The following is a 22,325-nucleotide window of genomic DNA, read 5'->3' as shown; positions in this document are numbered from 1 at the left end:
TAATATCATACTATTTATTATTCACATTTTGTTTGATACTTTGTGTTGTACGTTGTTTGTTTGTTGTTAAGATCATTTTAACATACATAATAAAAGTTATATTTTAATATTTTGTTTGAGTGCCCCCAGCAAATATGAGAGCTCCTTTTCTTCTTTTGTCCTCTTAACATTAACACATGTACTCTCAGGGGAGTACCTCCACATGAGTGACTATTGTTTATTCATAATAGTAATTTCCTCTGCAATTCTAGATAACTATAGCATTATTACATATAAATAGATATACATTTCAGATCAGTTCCAACCCACCTGTGCTCAGTCTCCCAGCTTTCCCGATTTCCCTGTAAACCTAACCTATGTGATATATCGACAGACGGGTGAGTGGTTACTTATGTTGGTAAATACAGTATGTAGTGTCTGTGTACTAATGATTAGCAACATAATCTTATCACTCAGTGTGCTGGTCATATAAAGAAAAAAATGAAGAATTTGCTAGGGTATGATAAAACAGGACATTTTTCGGACTGGTTCTCTACATAGAAATGAAAATAAATGCATGTAGTGAAATCTCAGACAGTCAAAACTTAATGTATGCACCAAAATGTCGACTGTCATAATGCAGTGCCAGAATGACCTGTCAGTTCAGTTTAGGTAACGTATACAGGTACAGTGCTGTCTGAGAGGCTAATTTTTTTAAATCTTTCCAAGACTTGCAGTATGGATGCCTACATGGATAGAAGAGGAGGCCACCCAAGGGTTTGTAAGTATGAAATGTATGTATTTTTTTTTTTTTTAAATAAAGGATTAAATAATTTGATGTGTGTATGTCCCTTAGTTCGTTTAATATTTTCTTTACAGGAGGACTCCAGGTACCAGTGGGCCCTTAATGTCCGGGCATGCTGGCTCTTGTTGTTCCTCACCTGGCATGCCGGGTCAGGCTTGCTGGTACTTGTACTCTGCCTGTAAAGAACAATATCATCTATTCTTTTACCATTAACCCCGCGCCTAACACCACTAGGGGTGCGGGAGGAATAGCTTTCAGCCTAGGGCTGGTTGTTCCTTGGGGGAGGGGGACCCCATTTTATTTTAGGGATCCCCACTTTCCGAGGAATCCCAGTCCTAGGCTGACCATTTTGGGGCTGGTTGCCATTATGGTGGGTGGATATTTGTATCATAGGACACATTCTGCACACAAAACTGCTCAATGCTGCAACTTTGTCAGAGCGTCCAACAGACAGTTTAAGTATAGTAAGTGCCATTAGAGAACACGGTTTAGAGATCATGGAGCAGATGTATTAACAGCCGAATCGGCATAACGTGCGCTGATACCGCTTCTTCCCCATGTATTAATGGGGGGCTGGGCGGTAATTGACAGCGGCGCTGATATCTACAAGATAGCAGCGCCGATGGGCAGGGCAATGTATGAACGGTCAGTTCACCTGACCGTTCAGCCAGCTTGCTGATGCCCTATCGATATCGACAGCTGCAGCTTGCTGATGCCCTATCCCCACAGCAGGGACAGCGCTGTCCCTGCTGCGGTAAGCTGCCAGCTCTGGGGGCTGCAAGTGTGCTCAGGCAGGGATCAACGGTGGGGGGAGTTTAAATTTCCCCGCTCCGGCTGATAAGAAATTAATACATCTTATCGTAGTGCTTCCTGCTTCGCCTCGTGAAGAGTTATAGCGGCAGGACAAGTGCTGCTGTAATATATCTGCCCCCATGCCAGTAGTCTGTTACCATTTGTTGTGCTACAGAACATATGACTAGGGCAGTCTAGTGCTTAAAAATATGTATCATTATAAAATGTATTCAAGTTTCAAATGCTTCAAAGTCTTTGATTATGAAAACCAGAAGCTATCCGACAAAGATTCTTGACCTTAGAGCCAGACTCATTTGCATTTAAAAGGTAAAGACGGAGAAGAAAAGGAATGACACTTACGTAACTCTCCCACTTTGAGGATTTCACAAAGCATCTTGGTAAGTTCGATACTGCTGCGGCCAAAAGGACATTCATGCTTGTCTTCCCGACTGCTATTTTCCAAGACAATCTGAAATTAAAATGGTTGCCATACAGACAATTAACATCAAGTCACACCAAAAGGTTAATGCCAGACAGATGAAACTGTACACTAGACAACTGTGGAGAATAGTGAAAGAAGAAAGTACTGTTTTATTGGTCTGAATAACAAATTGAGCCACTATGTTCCGATGTACATTTTCAGTGAATGCAGTGCATTAGTAAATGCTCTAATAATAACATGTTGTCTGCATTGAAAAGCAAATTTGTAATACAGATAAATACTCTTCATACAAATGGGTAGGTCTGTTCCCACATTACCCAAAACACATTAAATCACTTTAAATCGTAAAAGAACATTTAAAAAAAAAAAAAAAGTGTGTTGGAGTTTTTGTCAAACATTTATTTAGCTGGATATGCGTTAAAACTTAAAAGGAACTATTTTCATCACCGTTGGCGTATTCGTTTTATTTTGAGCCACCGAGGGTGATAAAGGAGTGGGTACTCTTTTAATATGAAAGGTGCAACAACAAATGGGGGTCACTCCAATCAGGTGCAAATTGCAAGTAGAGTCGTTTTATGAAAATTGCAGACTTTGCCCAAATGTGAACTCCTGAGAATTCTGCCTAATTGCTGTACTCACAGTGGAGGTTTGCAAAGTGACTGCTAAATGCGATGTGAGAAAAGGGCATGAAGAAGTGGGGAAACCATCCTGGACCCCCCCCCCCCCCAAAAAAAAAAAACCTGATAATTTAGTTAGCAAGACCATATAGAAGGCTGTGTGTGGGCAAATGGCTGACTGGTGCTTTGTTTGATAAAAAGAAAACTTTTTTTGTTTGATCTCAACTGAATTTAATGAAAAATGCAAAAAAATAAGTAGGAAAAGATGTAATTTTGGGGTACTATGAGGGCACTTTGAAACATTGTAAAAAAATTATAAAACACCCCACTTATTTTGCAATTAAAAAAAAAATACTAATAAAATTTGGGATACTTAAACTAAAAAGTTGATTTTGGGGTAATTTAAGGGATTTGGGGTGATTTGTAATTGTAATTATGGAATAATTAAGCTAATTATAATCTTCTAATTGTCTAATTAGTCATTGGAGGGGTGTCCAAGGGGTTGAGCACGGTGTCAAGACATTTTAACCTTAACATAAAAATGTTCCCGAGGTGTGACTGTGAATGCAAATATGCAAATTTACTCCAACTGGTTCAGTGCGAGTTGCTAATTTCATTGCAAAAAAAATTTGATGTGCAAATTCGCAGAGAGAACAGCAACTCGCACCTTGCAATTCACACCTAATTGGATTGGCCCCCTAGACTTTTCGTTGTCTTTTTAATATGAATCAAACTTGTTCACTGTGAAAGTAAAAAAACTTTCCATCATAAGGAATGCTTTACAGCCCTATTACATAACACTCCAGACTCTTTCAGAAAACCATGGTCTTTTTGTGCTGATCACTTGGAGGCCGAGCCTGAACACTGATTATATGCTTGTGTGTTTTCAAACTATCAGCGACTCCTCTTACCCTTTTCCCACTCTTATCTGTCCCCATAGTCCTTTTGTATTCTGTCCTTTCCTTTTCTACCTGCTTCTGTTATGGCGCATACACACGGTCAGATTTGTCAGATGAACGATTTTACCAAAAATGTTAACGATTTTTGACTGCATTAAAATGAATGGAATCGTCCAAATCTGACTGCAAACACATCAGATGTCAAATATCGTTATCTGACCATCGGGAACGCGCATCGAACATCGTCCATCATTCAGACAAGTCAGATATGTCAGATTTTCCTTCAGATATGAACGATTTTTTTAATCGTTATCATTGAGATCTGAAGAAAAATCTGACCGTGTGTATGCACCACTACAGCAAGCATTGAACTTAACTTGCTTACTGTTGAGGTAGAGTTTGTTTACATCGTCGATGCTGTTCACAGAGGTGTAGCATATAGCCAGGGCACCCGAAGCACGTGCGTGCTATGGCGCGCCCCCCAAGTGTTCCAAGGAGGAGGCGGGTCCATATGGGATTAAAGTAAAGAGAAGCAAAAATAAAGATATGGGGCAGCATCAAAGTGGGGCATGGAGGGCTAAATATATTCCGCCTTCTTCCCCCTGTCTCTCCATCCTCCTGCCCCAGCTTTCCAGCCTCCTTCCGTATCACTCCTGTAGTAGTGCCCCATATGCAGTGCCCCCTGTATAGGTGCCCATATGCAGTGTCCCCTGTAGTTAAGCCCCTTAATGTAGTGCCCTCCCAGTACTTACCTGATCCATCGCGGCCGTCATCCGGGCTGTCGTTCCTGCTGCCGTGCTGACTGGATCTAACTAGATCCAGCAGGCGCGGCCGCGCAAGCTCCTCAGTGCGTGGGTGACGTCACTGGTGATTGGATAGCCTCCAATCACTTCAGAGGCCAGCGTTCAGTTGCAGTGGGGAAGCAATGGCCCCTAAGCCACTGCGGGGGCCATTGTTATGCCACTGCCGTTACCCTGTTTTCTGCCCCTCTAACCCCCTACACACAAGGCACAAGACGTAAGTGCCTCTGATGCTGGCACCTGGCAGGCTGTCAGCTTAGACAGCTGCCGGTTAGACTCTCCTGCAAGCCAGCAGGCACAGCGCGTGGCACCTCTGGACACCTTCAGCGCCTGGAACTTGCGCTCCACTGGCACCGCCCTCCCTATGCCCCTGGCTGTTCATGCCCCTCACCTCTTCCCACCCATCCCCTATTCCTGTCCTTTCTCGATGCTACTCCTACACTGTGTTGTTATCCTATGCTCTAGTTCTTGTAATTGTTTTGAAAAACCAATAAATTCTTTTTCTGATATAACAAAAGAAGGTAAAAACTTTAGGTAAAAGCTTTTTCTAGTTTTCCTGGAAAATATTACAAATTTGATAAAAAGATTATCACTAGAACATTTGCAGACCCTCCAACATAACCCCTTCCATCTGGTACAAATTGCTCTGCTCTTGGACTTCCTTCTTAATTGATGATTGCAGACATCTGTGATGAAAGACCTGTCTCAACTATTATCTAGTTCAACACAGGTGTCTGCAATCATTAATTAGGTGGAAGACCAGGAGCAGAGCATTTTGTACCGGGTGGAAGGGGTCATGTTGGAGGGTAGGAATTTGCAGATGTCCCCGCTACTGTTAGAGATGTAACAGATTAAATGCAGAAATCCCAATTGTTTTTTTTCATTCAGTAACAAAATAAGCACCTTGCTGTGTATAAAAAATAATATTTTTTTTTCTTTGTTATCCTTCTGTTAATCCTTACATCCTTTTGAAATTTTTCTAGAGATTAAAAGTATAGCTGCCAGTTACACAGTTGCAGGCTCACATCTCTCAGCGCGTGTGTATGTGTGTGTTATATACAACACTGTGCAAAAGTTTTAGGCAGGTGTGGAAAAAATGCTGCAAAGTAAAAAAGCTTTCAAAAATAAAAGGGTATATAGTTTATTTTTTATCTATTAACAAAATGCAAAGTGAATGAAAAGAGGAGAAATCTAAATCAAATCAATATTTGGTGTGACCACCCTTTGCCTTCAAAACAGCATAATTTCTTCTAGGTGCACTTGCACAAAGTCAGGGATTTGTAGGATTATAGTCAGGTGTATGATTAACCAATCAGACCAAACAGGTGATAATGATCAGGGCCGCAACTAGGGGGGGCTGGAGGTGCACGTGCACCAGGTGCACCGCTGCGCCCGTGTCCTCCAGCCTGGCGCCGCAGGGAGACTCCAAGCCGGACGCCAGCTGAGATGTTATTACCAGTGGGCGCACGGCTTCTTCCCTGCAGCACCACGCTAGCCGGAGCCTGGAGTTCTGAACACAGAACATCCCAGAGTGCCCCTTATATATTCACTACCAAAGATCCACAAAAGTCTTCTGGATCCTCCCGGGAGGCCAATTATTTCCACACAAGACTCTTTGTTTTCAGTGATTTCTAAGTATTTGGATTTTTATTTACAGACTGTGATTCAGGCAGAAGAGACATATCTTAGGAACTCTACGGAATTGCTTCTAAAGCTTCAGGTTTACAGGATTTGCCCAATAGATTTTTATTTGCAGTATTGACGTAGTTAGCTTGTATACAAGCATACCTCATAGTTTGGGTTTACAGGCTGTAAAACTGCTCTGGGATGACAATCCTGTATATAAGGGTTTCCTTTTTTATAGAGTTTCTAGAGAAAACACTCACTACAAAACTATTTCTATTTTGATGGTGGGTTCTATTTGCAGAAACAGGGCTGTGCCATGGGGTCCAATGTGGCCCTGGCATTTGCCAGTGCCTACATGTATGACATTGAGCGTAGGTTGTTTTGAATAATGTGGCTTTTTCTGAAAAGCTGATTTTTTTACATGCGCTACATAGATGACATCCTGGTGTTGTGGACGGGTGAGAGGGACGAATTTGAGTCTCTCATGTCCGCCATTAACACCATGGATAGCACCATCAAGTTTACGTTTACCTGTGATGAAAGATCCGTGGATTACCTTGATGTGAAAATTTCTAGAACAGATACTGGCTTGTCTACCTGCCTTTATACAAAGCCTACAGATATGAATACTTTGTTGCATGCCCAACGCATCCATCCTGTTCCCATTAAAAAGGGTCTGCCTTTTTCACAATTCCTCAGGGTCTGGAGCGTGACTTCTGACATAGCTCAGGCTAAATCAGATATTGATGTTATGTTCACAAAATTCTTGGCTAGGGGTTACTCTAGAAAGGATTTAGAGGCAGCCAGAGACAAGGTTATTTCCATTCCCTGGAATGAATGTCTTAGCAAAAAAAATCAAATCCGAGCAACCAATATTTCCCTTTGTGAGTACTTTCTCGCCTGCCAGAGGTTCTGGCCGGTCGTTTGTTCTGACACTAATATACCTTCCCTTAAGAAAGCTTGTTTAATTGTCATAAGCGTGGCAAAAACCTCAGGGATTGGATGGTTAGAAATGATGTTACTGATAGAGCCGTGCAAACACAACATTTTCTGTCTAGAACCACTGGCTGCTATGGGATCGGTATGAAATACCGCCGGCCCTCTGGCCGGCAGTTTGAATCCAGGCAGTGGCAGGCCAACAGAAGCAGAGATCCCGGCAGCGGAAGCTCGACAGCGCTGGAAATCCCGATCGTCCGTAGGTAAGTAAAAACTAACCTAACCTCCTAACCCTCCTTAGGGGTGCCTAACCCTAACATCCCCCCAAGTGCCTAACCGTAAGCCCCCCCGTCACCCGGGGGGTGCCTAACCCTAAGTCCCCCCGGGTGTGCCTAACCATAACCTTCCCTACCCCTAGCCTTACCTTTACCCTCCCGGGGGGGTGCCTACCCCTAAGTCCCCCCTGGGTACCCTAAACTTAAACCTCCCCCCCGTGGCGCCCGGCATCCCTTCGAGCGGTATGCCGGGCGCCAGTCTCCTGGCGTGGTGAAAATGAGCAGGCGTCTAGATATAGATGCCTGTCATTTAACCCTCGCCGAGATAAAGAAGCCGGGAAACATGCTGTCGGGATAAGACAGCCGGTTTCCCGATTGCATCCCGCTGCTATAGATGTACAGACTGTGTGACCTGTCACCATTTGTAGATAGGTACCTATATAACACATCCGCATTCTGGATTTAAAATTCCAATTAGACATATATTGACATGTACTAGTAAGTTTGTCATATATGTCATTAAATGTCCATGTGGGCTCGCATACATAGGAAAGACAGTGTGTTCTTTTAGAGAGAAGGCTGCCCAGCATAGGTCGGCCATTAGACTGGCCCTTGATGGCAAACTCAGTGATCAGCCGGTTGTGTGGCATTTTTTGTTGGCCAGACATTCCCTTGAGACTCTTAAATATAAGCTAGTTGATCATATACCACACATGATTAGAGGTGGTGACAGAGGGAGGAGGTTGGAGGCCACCTGGATCCACTGGTTGAATATGGTGGCTCCGATGGGCCTCAATGACTAACATAGCCTGGCTTGTTTATGATTTATTTTCTCGTTTACTTTTGACATTTATTTTTTGGTTCATATATATATATATATATATATATATATATATATATATATATATTATATATAACACAGTGTATATTGATATCAGGGCCATACCTAGGGTGGTGCAGCTGGTGCGGTCGCACAGAGCGCAGCTGCTCTGGGGGCAGAACCGGCCGCATTGGCAATATCTATTTGCTTGATGCCCGCTAGTATGTTGTTACTAGCTGAGCGCCCGCCGCCTGGTGGCTCAGCTCCTTCTCACTGCAGAGCACTGGCCGGCCGTACTGTGTGGGGCCGAAGGGTGTTCATAGCCCTGCCCCCGAGTCACACATCATTACTGGCTATTATGACAGGCACTGGCAGCCTGACAGCCCAGCGCCTGTCAACAGCCCGCAGCTCGGAGAAGCGCTCAGGAGACAAAGCTCCTCCAGTCACCACATAGGTGGTGCATCATCTTTCGCTCCGCTCTCCTCCTGGCTCCTACTGAACTGCGTGGCCGTTTCCTCCCTCTACAGCAGCTGCACAGTCCCAGCAGCAGTAAGTAGCCCTCCCTCCCCTGCCCACTAAAGTCAAATGGTGAAGCAGCAGGTAGAGGTGGAGCAAATGCACTTTCTAGCACAGGGCACCAAAATGTCTAGCTACGGCTCTGATTGATATGGTATATTTTTTGCCTTTTTCATTACTATATCCTTTTGTCTGATATTGGATTTATTTTTGTATTATATATGGTGTATTCATGATGTGATATGATATATCTATTTATTTGTGATTTTCCGTATATATATACTTTGTATTGTTATCATATGATTACTGCAAGTGTCACCATTATGTACTTTTGGAGCTGCCTTCTCATCTTTGTGATCATGTGTGGTGCTATGTCTCCATGGTAACCGGGTGTTCACTTGTCCCGTGGTGTTAGTACAGAGCGCTCCTGTTTGCCGTGCGCGCGCAGGTTGACGCGCGTGACGTCATCAGGAATGGCCACGCATGATGTGATTGCGCATGGGGTCTGGAGATGCTCTTAAGTCCGTCTTGGTGGCTGTTCTTGTACACTGGGTGTCTATATAAGGTAGAAATCTGGGTACTTTGTTTCTGCCTTGATGAAAGATGAAGTAAAGCATCTGAAGTAAAGCATCTGAAACGTTGCTGAACACGTATACTTTTTTGTATACTATTAATATCATCGTGTTAATTTACAGTAATTTACAGTCAAATTTATGAATACCTCAAAACTTTCAATATTTTTATTGTTCATCATTATTGTCCAAACGCTGCAGGGAGCTGGCTGTCTAATTTAGTGCCAGAGGTGCGGCACAAACATGGCAGTTTAGTATTAAATACGACACCGATAGAATACACAATATAAATAAATAGAAGCAAGGTCCTTTTGTGCAACACACACCTCCCAGCCACAATGGGCAGTAATCAAAATTAGAACACTTTAAATCCTCTAAAGAGCACACATTGGTAGCCCAGGCTTTTGCCAGCAGCAGCCTTGATATTTTTTGGCTGTATGTATGTATGATTTTTCTCCTAAAGGGCAGGGACTGACATGAATAACCAAAAATATAATATAAATATATATTAATCATCATTGACAACAAGAAAAGATCAAAATGGTGGCCCACACTCGGCATAGTACGCCAAAGCGAATATCAATCAATTACATCATTGGCCATTTTAATAAAGAAAGACTATGGGCTCAATCTGATTAGGTGCGATTTCCTTCACGGGACAATGTGCGAGTCCGGGATGAGATTGGGTCATGAGGATGGCAAACTGCGGTGCCATTGCCGGAGTTTCTACAGTGTTGCAACGGCAACTCACCACCTTCACTACTAATTGGATTTAGCCCTAAATATGGGCTGTGAGTTGAAGTTATCATGGAGTTTTTTTAGTCGTCCACAGACCTACAGTACAAGTGTCGCATATCAAATCGGTTTGTTGCATCCAGTTACGACATAAAGCTGCATACACACGGGACAATCTGTTCAGCGATCGATATTGCTGAACAATCTCCCTCGTATTTCCTGGTGTGTTGGATGAACGATATAGTTCATCCACACACAAAAGATATAACCAACGATGAACGACCAACGAACGCAAACGCCTATGGAAAATGAACAATATCGTCCAGGTTGGCCTGCATGCATGGCAGACCAACGATATCATTATCGTCCATGCGAGACAACGCATTGTTGGTAGGTTGTTGGGTACTTAAAAATTAACAATATTATCGCTCATATCTTTCAAGAAAATCGTACCGTGTGTATGCAGCTGAAGATGCATTTTTGGGTGAAAAAGATGCTATATCGCTCAATGCAGCTCATTCTGATGGCTTCGGAAGATGCCAATTTTATAGTTCAAAAACCGGTTTTGTTTTTTTGCAGATGGTGCAATTTTCTACAGGCTGCTGCAGAATGCCACCAAGTTTATTATAAGGGGAAAGCATAGAATGTGTTTAAAATTGACCATTCGAATTGCATGCACAATGTCGGCTTTATTATCGATATGAGACATCCAGAGGAGATATTGAGTGCGTTGAACCATTTGAATATAACATTGCGAAGTTTATACAATAAGTGTACATCAGTATGTATATTTGTGAAGTCAGCAATACATAAAGTAACTTACCTGTGAATGAGTAGGCCTTGTGTGCTAGTACTGCGGTGCTGACAGAATGAGGATGATGATGCCATTGCCGAGAGCAATACACGTATCCAAGTGGCCTGTCACAATCATTTTGTTTGACCAGTGCCACTTGTCCACATAACCATAATTAGTTAATCCACTATGTTCTTTTCAAGTGAAGTAATGACTTTAGCTTTGAACTATTGTATGCAGATCAAGTGACAACATGGCTGTCATGACTTTGGTGATCCGATGTGCAACAAGATGATTGCTATCATACAAGCTTCCCCTTTTAAATGATTGTATGACAGTTGATGGAAACTGCTTGCTCTGGTACCCCCCTTCTTAGGGACGTATTCAAATAGCAGCAAAAATGGCCGTTTTTCACCAAAAAAGATGGCGAAAATGGCAAGCAGGCGAAAATGGAGTAAAAAAACTAGAGAAAAGTCCCAGACCAGGAGAAACCCTTTGGACATCTTCCCCTAATGATCAAAAATGTATCGTAAGTTGTGTACTTTGGTGAAAAATGACAGCGCAAATTTTGGTTGAAAAAAAACAAATCGTTGAAAATGGTAGAAAGCTATTTTTTTCCAGGAAATAACTGTTCCACGTAATTGGGGGTACGTTAAAATGGGTGCAAGTATATTTTTCGTGTCGTAAAAACACAATTTTAAAAACCATTAAGAGACTACTCACTGCGACCGCGTGCGATGTTTAAAACACTTGACGCATCTATAAAGCCTCCCGAAAAATCAGACCCACTACATTAAAACCATTTTCAACATTTTATTTTTTTCACCCAATTTTTTGCCAAAGTACGCAACTTACGAAAATTGTTATCATTAGAGGGGGTGTGAAAAGGGTTCTGAAAGAAATCCCCACATTTTTAGCCAAAACTGGGGATTTTGCATTTTTTCTTCTCCTGTCTGGGATGGAGAAAACTTTTCTCCAGTTTTTTTTCTCCATTTTTGCCTATTTGCCGTTTGCGCCATTTTTGGCCAAAATTTTGCCGTTTTTTGCCGAAAAATTGCCTTTTTCGCAGATGGTGAAAAAAAACTAAACTTTTTTTCCACTAATTGAATACTGGATTTAATTACACAGAAAAAGGCGAAATCGCCTATTGCAGCTTTTCGCCTGTTTGCGTCTCATATCCAAATTCAATTCCGAGACCAATTCGCCTAAGCGGAAACTCAATGTATTGAAACAGGCGGAAAAGTTTCTCCACTGAACGGTAGGCGGAAAAAAGTGCAAAATCTATATTTTGGGGTGCAAATGTGGGGAACTGATTCAGAACCCTTTGGACAACCCCCCAAAAGGACAATTCTGCCCCCCCCCCAAAATTACCTTAGAATACCCCCAAAAAAGACCAGTAATTTTTGGGGTGAGAATGAAAAAAGTGGGGGACAAGAATAAAAAGTAGCAAAATAGGTTTCTTGGGGGGCAGTGTGGATGGGACGGGTGTTTTTAGGATTGCAGGTGCATGCAGCAAGTGGATTTTTCACATTTTTCAAAGTGCACTTTAGAGACACAAAAATATGCTATCACCCATTTTCAAGGACCCCAAATTTTACTGGACTATTTATTTTCCACAATAAATACTGTTTTCTATCATTCTTCACCACTTTTACAAATATGCTTCTAGAAAGCTTTTAACACAACTTAAGGACACAAAGTACTTTTAAAAGGGCTAATAGTACACATCTGTAATGATTTTCAGTGTCAGTGCATCTTATTTTGGGGAACAGACTGATTCCACCAATCTACTCAGTACTCTCCGCCTGTTATTCATTCGCCTATTTGCGTTTTCGCCTTTTCTGCAATTGAATAAGGCGAATCGCAGGGGCCCGCGCATGCTGCAAATTCGCGTCTCAAACAGGCAAATGCGGCGAAAAGTACAATAGGAGACAGCTTCCAATGTTAATCTACCCCCAACAACAGCTGCCCTAACACCTAGAGATTCTTCATTACAGGAGTCAGATTGTATTTGATAAAATATACAGGACTACTTAATACTGTTCCTGGGGAGGCTAATGCTGAAGGTGTTGGTGCTGAAGATTGCATGCGGAATTGAACCATGCTGCCGGAAGCTGTTACTGGATTGCTTACTGCAGGTGATTTCACTTTTTGGGATAAACCACTTGCATGATTACTCTGCAAATGATTATTAGCGAGGAGGTGCCTAAGTGTGGCATGAGGTGGGAGGCTGCCTCACTTGGAAACATTCATCACCATCATCTTCACGTACAACACATCATCATTGTCACATGCACAACTATAACCATCATCCTGTTGCGGATTAACAACATCTAAATTTTCCATCCTGATTTCTAAACTTTCATCATTAATACTCATCCTCATATTTTTCAGATGATTTAGAAATTGTGGGATTGCTGCTCAGAATTGATCACAGTTTAAAAATATAATCAGTCTGACACACACATGCTGCTCATGGACACCTTTGGACTCTCCTCTGGATACTTCTGTGAACACTCATTTTGTTCTTCGGCCTCAGGGGGTCATTCAGACCCGCTCGCAAGCGGGTCGATGTTGCCCCACTGCGCATGCGCACGACGGAGGGAGCTTTCGGCTCTGAATCAGGCCCTCAGTGCTATTATTTTCGGCAGGGTCGCCACAATGTTCTTAGGTTGGGGGGCCAAGATATAATTTCACTTTGGCGCCCCTAACTTGCTGAATGTCACCTCCACACCACCTACCTGATGACAGAGATTAGTAAGCCTGAGGGGTCTATGGTTTTGCTCATTTAGCCTCTGTATGCGGACATCACTGCTCTCTCAGTCTCTTCACTCACAGACACAACACTAACACAGCATTACCGAGCGTGTTCCGGGAACACATGCAGCCAATAGTGTGTCCCTGTAAAGACAAGTTATCCAACCAGTACCGGGAGAAGAGGACAGTTACCTGTGTGCTGCCAGGTGTTGTAGTATAGGCAATGGAGCTTATAGCTACAGTGCACTGAATCTTGCTCTAGGACTACAGATGTAACACAAGTTCGCTATGAGAATGACTTGCAGGACCCTACTCACACCTCATAGGATCGAGCCCAGTGTTCAGTATGTACCCGGCTATTCCTTGTACTACACACACACAGCACTGCAAATACTCTGTAGGTACAGTATAAAACAAGAAGAAAATTCAACAATGTAAACTATAAATATCAAACGCAGCAGAATTTGCTCCATCTGTACAGACATGAATACGCACATAAGTGACTACGTAAGACTCCACCAAACTACAGGCAGAGGTTTTGTTTAGTCCTAGACTAAAGGAGATGTCAATAGTATATATTGTAAGTTGGCAAATATGGTCAAAAACAAATATGAAGTTTCCCTAAACTTTATCCTCTAGTAAGTATCCTGAATTGTAACTCCCAAAACCAGACCTCTTTTTAAAGCAAGTGTCACACGCCGGCCTGGAGACCCCAGAATCAGACCCCGTCGCTTACCTGTGCGGGCGCTGACCCGCGCTGTCTTCCGGCTCCCGCGCTGTACGCTGTTGTCCTCTGGAGGGTCCCGCTGCTGTGCTGCTCCCACGCCGGCTCCTGCTCACCGCTGGTCCCCGCTGACTACCTCCAGGAAGCGCTGTCCTCCGGTCCATGGGCGCGGCCATCTTGGATTGCCCATGTGACCCCACTTCCACCACTGAGGAGCCTTCGCCTTCTCTCGCAGCCTGTCAGCTCCCAGTGTCCACTATAAAAGGATCCCCAATGCTCACACAAGTTGCCAGTGCAACTAGTTTCTTAGTTTAGCTAAGTAGCCTTCCCACTCCGCTCCAGCCGCTCCACGTAGCCGCTCAGCTACCAACGTCTACCCACGGCTATCCAGCCGCTCCACGTAGCCGCTCAGCTACCAACGTCTACCCACGGCTATCCAGCCGCTCCACGTAGCCGCTCAGCTACCAACGTCTACCCACGGCTATCCAGCCGCTCCACGTAGCCGCTCAGCTACCAACGTCTACCCACGGCTATCCAGCCGCTCCACGTAGCCACTCAGCTGCCAACGTCTACCCACGGCTATCCAGCCGCTCCACGTAGCCTCTCAGCTGCCAACGTCTACCCACGGCTATCCAGCCGCTCCACGTAGCCTCTCAGCTGCCAACGTCTACCCACGGCTATCCAGCCGCTCCACGTAGCCACTCAGCTACCAACGTCTACCCACGGCTATCCAGCCGCTCCACGTAGCCACTCAGCTACCAACGTCTACCCACGGCTATCCAGCCGCTCCACGTAGCCACTCAGCTACCAACGTCTACCCACGGCTATCCAGCCGCTCTACGTAGCCACTCAGCTACCTACGTCTACCCACTGCTATCCAGCCGCTCCACATAGCCACTCAGCTACCAACGTCTACCCTAGGTTATCCAGCCGCTCCACGTAGCTTCCTAGCTATCTTGTTACTGCCGCATTCCTCAAACTCCTGTCAGTTCGCTGCACCCTCTCATGCGGAGAAACTTCATTAAACCAAGCCTCCTCCAGCGAGCGTCTGCGCCAAATAATACAGATCCAAGGCCCAGTCCGGGAACACAGCTCCTAAATTCCACGTTTGTGACAGTTTGCACTGGCCCGATAGACTCGGCAAGTGGTCAAGGATCTGGGATAGAAGCCTCGCAGGGTGTACTATCCCGTCTGGAAAGACAGGAGACCTCTCAGGCTCAGCTGATCCAATTTATCCAAGATATGTCGTCACGCCTGGACAACATCCAGTCCTTACTGGCTCATCCCGCTCCCGCTGGCTCCCAAGCCGCCTCTCCTCCTGTGGTGTCACCTGCTCCTCCGGTTCTACCTCCTGCTCGTCTTCAGCTCTCCCCTCCGAGCAAGTTCGATGGCAACCCCAAATTATGCAGGGGTTTTTTAAATCAATGCGAAATCCAATTCGAGCTACAATCCGCCAACTTTCCGACGGCCAGAACCAGGGTGGCATATATCATCGCTCTACTCTCTGGCCAAGCACTCGATTGGGTCTCGCCCCTTTGGGAGAAGCCGGATCCCCTGCTCTCCAACTACCCCGAATTTGTTGCTACATTTCGCAAAATCTTTGATGAACCCGGAAGAACCACCTCCGCATCAGCTGATATTCTACGCCTCCGTCAGGGCAGCAGGACCGTCGGCCAATACGTAGTCCAGTTCCAGACTCTGGCTTCAGAACTCAATTGGAACGAGGATGCCCTCATCGCTGCCTTCTGGAGTGGCCTTTCTGAAAGGCTCAAAGACGACCTAGCTTCCCGTGACCTTCCAACCAGTTTGGATGGGTTAATCTCCCTCTGCAACAAGGTGGATCTCCGTCACAGGGAGCGTGCCTTGGAAAGAGGCAGATTTGATCGTGGAAGGCCACGTCCAGTTTCCCGCTTACCCTCTCCTCCTCTGGGCGAAGAACCCATGCAGGTCAACCGCTCTCATTTATCGGCTGAGGAGCGTCAGAAAAGGCGGAGGCAGAACCTCTGTATGTACTGCGGATCTCCTCAACATTTAGTTAAAACTTGTCCCATTCGTCCGGGAAACGCCTCCTCCTAACTTATGAAAGAGAGGTTAAGTTAGGAGTTGCCATTGAATCACAAAGGAAGTCTGATTCCACCATCCAGGCTCATTTAAAGTGTCCTCGAGGTTCCAAAGCTGTATTAGCTCTCCTGGATTCCGGAGCGGCAGAGAACTTTGTCACTACTGAATTTGTCCAGAAGCATCAAATCCCCATGGAAGCGTTGCCTCGAGTCATCACTTTAACCGCCATCGATGGTAGTCGCATTTCTAGTGGAACCATCACCCATCGTACAACACCACTTAAACTTACCATTGGGGTGCTCCATTCCGAACAACTATCCTTCCTAGTGATTCCCAAAGCCTCTCATTCTTTAGTCCTCGGATTACCCTGGCTACAGAGACATTCACCTCAAATCAATTGGACCACCATGCAAATAATCTCCTGGGGTTCCAATTGCTTCAAAGGTTGCCTTCAGCGGGTAATACCTATCAGATCTTCCGTTGTACAGGATTCTACAGACCTGCCCAAAGCCTACGATGGGTTTCAGGACGTCTTTTGCAAACAGAGCGCAGACCTGTTACCTCCCCATCGTGATTGGGACTGTCCCATAGATCTGATTCCCGGGAAGAATCCTCCTAGGGGCCGAACCTATCCTCTATCTCTCCCTGAGACTCAGGCCATGTCGGAGTACATTACGGAAAACTTAAATAAAGGCTTCATTCGACCTTCCACGTCTCCAGCAGGGGCTGGATTTTTCTTCGTAAAAAAAAAAGATGGTGGCTTGCGCCCGTGTATTGACTACCGGGGTCTTAATGAAATAACTATTAAGAATCGCTACCCTCTTCCTCTCATTACAGAGTTATTTGATAGAGTCAAGGGAGCCACAGTTTTTTCCAAACTCGACCTAAGAGGAGCCTATAATTTAATTCGTATCCGTCCAGGCGATGAATGGAAAACGGCCTTCAACACCAGGGATGGGCACTACGAGTATCTCGTTATGCCCTTCGGCCTCTGTAATGCTCCGTCCGTCTTCCAGTTTTTCGTCAATTAAATCTTCCGGGACCTCTTGTACAAGTGTGTGGTCGTTTACTTAGACGACATTTTGATTTTTTCTCAAGACCTCCAAACTCATCGAGACCAGGTCAAACAAGTCCTTCTGAGGTTTCGGTCCAATCAACTGTTTTGCAAATTAGAGAAGTGTCTGTTTGAGGTCTCAAGTGTACCATTCCTGGGATACATTATCTCCGGAACAGGCCTTCAAATGGATTCGTCAAAACTACAAGCCATTCTTGATTGGTCTCTTCCTTCTTCCTTAAAATCCATACAAAGATTCCTAGGATTTGCCAATTACTATCGCAAGTTTGTAAAAGGTTTCTCGACTCTGGTAGCTCCGATTACAGCCCTCACCCGCAAGGGAGCAGATCCAACTATATGGCCCGTCGAAGCTACCTCTGCATTTCAACTTCTTAAGCAAGCCTTCATCTCCGCTCCCATCTTAAAGCAACCAGACTCCACCCGGCCCTTTATCCTGGAGGTGAACGCATCCTCTGAAGGTGTCGGTGCAGTGCTTTCCCAGCGATTTAAAGATGAAAAACTTCATCCCTGTGGTTTCTTTTCCCGGAAGTTTTTGCCTGCAGAGAAGAACTACACCATTGGAGATCAAGAGTTACTCGCCATGAAACTAGCCCTCGAAGAATGGCGATATCTTCTAGAAGGAGCTCATTACCCCATTACCATTTTTACTGACCATAAGAACCTCCTTTATCTTAAATCTGCAAATTGCTTGAACCCTCGTCAAGCTCGGTGGGCAATGTTTTTCTCCAGATTTAATTTCAAAGTCTCCTATCGCCCCGGTTCACAAAACCTCAAAGCCGACGCACTCTCCCGTTCCATGACGAGCAACCCTGAGCTACCCATGGAGCAGCCCCAACCAATCTTGAATTCCGCTTTCTTCGCCTCTACTCAACTATCTTCTATACCCCCGGTTGGGAAGACTTTCGTTGCTCCGGAACTCCGCAAGAGGTTACTGCATTGGGCTCATGCTTCCCGATTCTCTGGTCACCTGGGTATGGATAAAACCCTAGAATTTATCCAGCGGTCCTATTGGTGGTCTTCGATGAAAAAGGACGTCAGGTCTTATGTGTCTTCATGCATCAAATGTGCCCAACACAAGATACCTCGGCGGGTTCCACACGGTCAACTCCAACCTCTTGCAATTCCATCTAAGCCATGGACTCACCTATCTATGGATTTCATCTCTGATCTTCCTCCATCTCGGGGCCACAACACAATTTGGGTTATCGTGGATCGTTTTTCTAAAATGGCTCATTTTGTACCACTTACTGGGCTTCCGTCTGCACCTCTACTCGCCCAGAGCTTTATAAAAGAGATCTTCAAGCTCCACGGCCTTCCTCAAGAGATCATCTCCGATAGGGGAGTACAGTTCGTAGCGAAGTTCTGGAGGTCACTCTGCTCAGCCCTTCAGGTAAAACTCAAATTTTCTACCGCTTATCATCCCCAGACCAACGGTCAGACCGAAAGGGTCAATCAAGACCTGGAACAGTTCCTGCGCACTTTTGTCTCCTCCTCCCAAGAAGACTGGATTGAACTTCTTCCTTGGGCCGAATTTGCCCACAATAATCATTATCACACATCCACCAGCTCAACTCCTTTTTTTACAGTTTTTGGTCAACATCCTCGAGTGCCAGATTTCCCTCTTCTTCCCACATTAGATGTGCCTGCGGCCAAAATGTCCCTTCAACGATTCTCCAACATCTGGGAAAAGGTTCGTTCCTCTCTGACTAAAACGTCAGCCCGGTACAAGAGATTTGCTGACCGCCAAAGACGAGCGATTCCAAATTTCCGACCTGGGGATATGGTCTGGCTCTCTACCCGAAACCTAAGACTCCGAGTACCCTCGATGAAATTTGCTCCGCGATTCATTGGTCCATTCCCAATCATCAAAGTCCTGAATCCTGTGGCTTACAAGTTAAAGCTTCCTCCATTTCTTCGCATTCCAAGTTCCTTCAATATTTCTCTTTTAAAACCACTATTCTTAAACCGATTTCAGAAGGTCCTGCCTAAAGCTTCTAGTGTTCAAACACAGCAGGGAGAGGAGTTCGAAGTTGACAGAATCTTAGATTCCCATTGTCGATACAACCGTCTTCAATACCATATCGACTGGAAGAATTATGGTCCGGAGGAACGAATCTGGATAAATGCCTCCGATGTCCATGCACCCCGTCTGGTCAAGGCGTTCCATGTGAAATTTCCTCATAAACCAAGGAAGTGTCCGGTGGCCACTCTTGAAGAAGGGGGTACTGTCACACGCCGGCCTGGAGACCCCAGAATCAGACCCCGTCGCTTACCTGTGCGGGCGCTGACCCGCGCTGTCTTCCGGCTCCCGCGCTGTACGCTGTTGTCCTCTGGAGGGTCCCGCTGCTGTGCTGCTCCCACGCCGGCTCCTGCTCACCGCTGGTCCCCGCTGACTACCTCCAGGAAGCGCTGTCCTCCGGTCCATGGGCGCGGCCATCTTGGATTGCCCATGTGACCCCACTTCCACCAATGAGGAGCCTTCTCCTTCTCTCTCAGCCTGTCAGCTCCCAGTGTCCACTATAAAAGGATCCCCAATGCTCACACAAGTTGCCAGTGCAACTAGTTTCTTAGTTTAGCTAAGTAGCCTTCCCACTGCGCTCCAGCCGCTCCACGTAGCCGCTCAGCTACCAACGTCTACCCACGGCTATCCAGCCGCTCCACGTAGCCGCTCAGCTACCAACGTCTACCCACGGCTATCCAGCCGCTCCACGTAGCCGCTCAGCTACCAACGTCTACCCACGGCTATCCAGCCGCTCCACGTAGCCTCTCAGCTACCAACGTCTACCCACGGCTATCCAGCCGCTCCACGTAGCCACTCAGCTGCCAACGTCTACCCACGGCTATCCAGCCGCTCCACGTAGCCACTCAGCTGCCAACATCTACCCACGGCTATCCAGCCGCTCCACGTAGCCTCTCAGCTACCAACGTCTACCCACGGCTATCCAGCCGCTCCACGTAGCCACTCAGCTACCAACGTCTACCCACGACTATCCAGCCGCTCCACGTAGCCGCTCAGCTACCAACGTCTACCCACGGCTATCCAGCCGCTCCACGTAGCCTCTCAGCTACCAACGTCTACCCACGGCTATCCAGCCGCTCCACGTAGCCACTCAGCTGCCAACATCTACCCACGGCTATCCAGCCGCTCCACGTAGCCTCTCAGCTACCAACGTCTACCCACGGCTATCCAGCCGCTCCACGTAGCCACTCAGCTACCAACGTCTACCCACGGCTATCCAGCCGCTCCACGTAGCCACTCAGCTACCAACGTCTACCCACGGCTATCCAGCCGCTCCATGTAGCCACTCAGCTACCAATGTCTACCCACGGCTATCCAGCCGCTCCACGTAGCCACTCAGCTACCAACGTCTACCCACGGCTAACCAGCCGCTCCACGTAGCCGCTCAGCCACCAACATCTACCCACGGCTATCCAGCCGCTCCACGTAGCCACTCAGCTACCAACGTCTACCCACGGCTATCCAGCCGCTCTACGTAGCCACTCAGCTACCTACGTCTACCCACTGCTATCCAGCCGCTCCACATAGCCACTCAGCTACCAACGTCTACCCTAGGCTATCCAGCCGCTCCACGTAGCTTCCTAGCTTTCTTGTTACTGCCGCATTCCTCAAACTCCTGTCAGTTCGCTGCACCCTCTCATGCGGAGAAACTTCATTAAACCAAGCCTCCTCCAGCGAGCGTCTGCGCCAAATAATACAGATCCAAGGCCCAGTCCGGGAACACAGCTCCTAAATTCCACGTTTGTGACAGCAAGTTCCAGTTCTCCACTTTTTAAATAATCCTGTATGAACCTGTGTTGTGCTATATAAGCTGAGATAAAGCCTGTATTTTTACATTGACCCAGGAAGGTGGGGGTTTGAAGAGGGAGTTATGTAGTCACACATCTTTATGAGAGGGATCCTGTTGGTTTGGCCAGGTAACCCTGTATTGGAAAACATAGGGGCCCTCTATTGATCTCAAGTCCTGCTGACCTGATAGGGAGAACCTGTTTATGTAGGAACAAAGAATTAAGGATCTATAAAAATAAATGTCCTCCCGCAATCAATATCCATTTGTTGGGAAGCAGCCAAAGTGCTGTAGATGCATCAAGACCTATGTGTGAAATCCCCCACATTCAGCAGTGCTAAGGACTTTGTTGTAAGGGTCTTAAAACTCTGTTACTCCTTTTTATTTTAGAAATGATAAGCATGTATAAGTCTGTATGTCATTTTATTTACTAATTTTTTCTAACTAAAGCCTTGGAAAAATTTTCGTGACAGTGCTGCTAGAGTGTTAGTTGTGAATGCAGGGGGGAGTATGTGTGTTTGGGTACTGCTAGGTTGTTGGCAGTGATAGCAGAGGAAGGAGTGTGACTGGGAGCTGCTGCGGTGCTGGTAGCAAATGTGGTTTAGGGGGAGTGTGTGTAAGTGCTGCTGGGACTGCGGTGTTGGTAGTAAATGCAAGTGGAGGGGCTGGGGGTACCAACAAATATTTTGCCTCTGGGCTCCTGGTATGAACTTATGCTCTTGCTAGTAGTAGTTATATTAGTGCTAGTGCTGCCAGTACTAAAATGAACAAGATAGTCTGTCAGGAAGCGGTATGAAATCCTGCCGGCCGCATGGCCAGGAGTTTGAATCCCGGCAGCGGCAGGCAGACAAATGAAGAGATCCCACCAGCGGCAGCCCGTCAGCGCTGGAAATCCCGATCGTCCGTAGGTGAGTACTTACTAACCTAACCCCCCTAATCCTTAGGGGTGCCTAACCGTAACCTCCCCTCCTATGCCTAACCCTGATTCCCCCTCTAAGTGCCTAAACCTAACCCCTCCCCTTCCCCGCTGCCTAAACCTAAGTCCCCCGGAGTGGTGCCTAACCCTAAGTTCCCCCCGGGGGTGCCTAACCCTAACCCTCCCTCCCCCTAGCCTAACCCTAACCCTCCCGGGGGGGTGCCTAACCCCAAGTCTCACCGGGAGCCCTAAACCTAACCCTCCCCCCCCCCCGCGCGGCTGTCTGCTTGCAGCGACCGGCATCCCTTCGATCGGGATGCCGGGCGCCGGTCTCCCAGCGTTGGAAAAATGACAGGTGTCTAAACGCCTGTCATTTAAC

General features: G+C 46.2%; 1 protein-coding gene across 7 annotated transcripts in view; it reads right to left on the bottom strand.

Moving 5' to 3' along the window:
• Positions 1-22,325, bottom strand: part of ELMO1 (engulfment and cell motility 1) — a 487,164-nt gene that overhangs the window by 223,781 nt on the left and 241,058 nt on the right. For all 7 annotated transcript variants that reach the window (XM_088476019.1, XM_088476020.1, XM_088476017.1 and 4 more), the window contains one exon: positions 1,937-2,045. In XM_088476019.1, the coding sequence (XP_088332145.1) occupies positions 1,937-2,045 (109 nt within the window). The remainder of the gene's footprint in view (positions 1-1,936; positions 2,046-22,325) is intronic.

Source organism: Taudactylus pleione, unplaced genomic scaffold, assembly GCF_031769625.1.
Source record: "Taudactylus pleione unplaced genomic scaffold, aTauple2 ptg000181l, whole genome shotgun sequence".
Classification (NCBI taxonomy): Eukaryota; Metazoa; Chordata; class Amphibia; order Anura; family Myobatrachidae; genus Taudactylus; species Taudactylus pleione.
The sequence above is the reverse complement of the archived record's forward strand: the minus strand, read 5'-3'. Positions and strand labels throughout refer to the sequence as shown.